The 2,500-nt window shown below is 43.1% G+C and overlaps 2 protein-coding genes across 2 annotated transcripts in view; one reads left to right on the top strand and one right to left on the bottom strand.

Moving 5' to 3' along the window:
• Positions 1–2,500, top strand: part of LOC118241322 (ribonuclease inhibitor-like) — an 8,110-nt gene that overhangs the window by 4,432 nt on the left and 1,178 nt on the right. The gene's annotated exons all lie outside the window — the stretch shown is intronic.
• LOC118241334 overlaps positions 1,354–2,500 on the bottom strand; it is a 1,830-nt gene continuing 683 nt past the window's right edge. The window contains exon 2 of the mRNA XM_035526019.1: positions 1,354–2,500. This exon is cut by the window's right edge and continues 104 nt beyond it. Coding sequence (XP_035381912.1) covers positions 1,564–2,190 — 627 coding nt within the window. The 5' untranslated portion in view covers positions 2,191–2,500 and the 3' untranslated portion in view covers positions 1,354–1,563.

The following is a 2,500-nucleotide window of genomic DNA, read 5'->3' as shown; positions in this document are numbered from 1 at the left end:
ATTTCTACATGCTTAATATGTTATTTAATAAATATTGTGATGCATCAGATTTTAGTGAAAATTGCTGCATTTTCTGAAATTGCCATGGCAAGATGGTAAGGAGAAGGATGGTAAGATGTTATAGAATGTGTTCAATTTTTTTCAAACTGGAGTCTTTCTGGAATTTTTTAATCCTAGCCCTGGTATAAATCAGTTACACTGCATTGTAACTCCCCATCCTGGAAACTGCCAGGACATTTATGAGTAAAACTCCATTCCATTTGCATTGGGATGTGCCATCGTCACTGTAGCAAGGGTTCAGTCCCCAGCAGGCATCATGAAGCTCCCATCACTGGCAGCTGCCAATATCAAGAGTAACCATAACAGTAGAGACTGGAGCCTGCCAGTATCAAGTGTAACCATAACAGGAGAGACTGGAGCCTGCCAGTATCAAGAGTAACCATAACAGCAGAGACTGGAGCCTGCCAGTATCAAGAGTAACCATAACAGAAGAGACTGGAGCCTGCCAGTATCAAGAGTAACCATAACAGAAGAGACTGGAGCCTGCCAGTATCAAGAGTAACCATAACAGGAGAGACTGGAGCCTGCCAGTATCAAGAGTAACTATAACAGGAGAGACTGGAGCCTGCCAGTATCAAGAGTAACCATAACAGGAGAGACTGGAGCCTGCCATTATCAAGAGTAACCATAACAGGAGAGACTGGAGCCTGCCAGAATCAAGAGTAACCATAACAGGAGAGACTGGAGCCTGCCGGTATCAAGTGTAACCATAACAGGAGAGACTGGAGCCTGCCGGTATCAAGTGTAACCATAACAGGAGAGACTGGAGCCTGCCGGTATCAAGTGTAACCATAACAGGAGAGACTGGAGCCTGCCGGTATCAAGTGTAACTATAACAGGAGAGACTGGAGCCTGCCGGTATCAAGTGTAACTATAACAGGAGAGACTGGAGCCTGCCGGTATCAAGTGTAACTATAACAGGAGAGACTGGAGCCTGCCGGTATCAAGTGTAACTATAACAGGAGAGACTGGAGCCTGCCGGTATCAAGTGTAACTATAACAGGAGAGACTGGAGCCTGCCGGTATCAAGTGTAACTATAACAGGAGAGACTGGAGCCTGCCGGTATCAAGTGTAACTATAATAGGAGAGACTGGAGCCTGCCGGTATCAAGTGTAACTATAACAGGAGAGACTGGAGCCTGCCAGTTGTGAGTAGTTAGCATATTTCCCAGCATCCATAGTCCTGAAAAATTGAGGTTCTTATGACGTTCTTTCTGGCTGATGATTGACATTAATTTAATCTTAGACAGCCTGTGTGATGGCTTTGAAGGACAAATGAAGGACTATGGAATTTGTTGTTCTAAACAAGCATTTATATTTTTCCTTTTAATCAGTTTTTTCTTTATTTTTTGCTGAAAGACATGTTATAAGGTCATGATATACCAAAAATTTGCCATGTTATAGCATACACATGAAATTCACCGGATATTCACCAACAATATATAGTCTTCTGGGTGTATTAACAGTGAAGGTAGTACATGCTCAAATAATTCAAAAGATTTTCTAACATTGTTTATTGCACAGGAGCACATTCAGAAGGCTCACAGTAGCTCCTGTAACCTGGTAAAACAGGAAGAGTAAAGTGATCATGGTAGCTCCTGTAACCTGGTGAAGCAGGTAGAGTAAGGTGATCATGGTAGCTCCTGTAACCTGGTGAAGCAGGTAGAGTAAGGTGATCATGGTAACTCCTGTAACCTGGTGAAGCAGGTAGAGTAAGGTGATCATGGTAGCTCCTGTAACCTGGTGAAGCAGGTAGAGTAAGGTGATCATGGTAGCTCCTGTAACCTGGTGAAGCAGGTAGAGTAAGGTGATCATGGTAACTCCTGTAACTTGGTGAAGCAGGTAGAGTAAAGTGATCATAGTAGCTCCTGTAACCTGGTGAAGCAGGTAGAGTAAGGTGATCATGGTAGCTCCTGTAACCTGGTGAAGCAGGTAGAGTAAGGTGATCATGGTAGCTCCTGTAACCTGGTGAAGCAGGTAGAGTAAAGTGATCATGGTAGCTCCTGTAACCTGGTGAAGCAGGTAGAGTAAAGTGATCATGGTAGCTCCTGTAACCTGGTGAAGCAGGTAGAGTAAAGTGATCATAGTAGCTCCTGTAACCTGGTGAAGCAGGTAGAGTAAGGTGATCATGGTTGCTCCTGTAACTAGTAGTAGATATCATCATCACTGACTAGATATCTTCATATATAAGATATATTCTGAGTAGGCTTTCTTGACAGCCGTCTCTGGTTGTAGTTTATATTGACGGCCGTCACTGGTTGTAGTTTATATTGTTGTAACTATATCAGACAGGTCTCTGATGGATCATTTCTGACCCAGAATCTACTCCATTTCTCTCAATGAGAAACACAGTCCCCTGCCATGCAAGTAGTGTAATAGAAAACATTCCCTCTTATTACATGTTCAGGCTGTAGTACCAAGCTACAGAAAATAACTGCAT

The sequence above is a fragment of the Electrophorus electricus genome, chromosome 5 (assembly GCF_013358815.1).
Source record: "Electrophorus electricus isolate fEleEle1 chromosome 5, fEleEle1.pri, whole genome shotgun sequence".
NCBI classification, from domain to species: domain Eukaryota; kingdom Metazoa; phylum Chordata; class Actinopteri; order Gymnotiformes; family Gymnotidae; genus Electrophorus; species Electrophorus electricus.
This window is presented reverse-complemented; position numbering and strand designations above follow the sequence as displayed.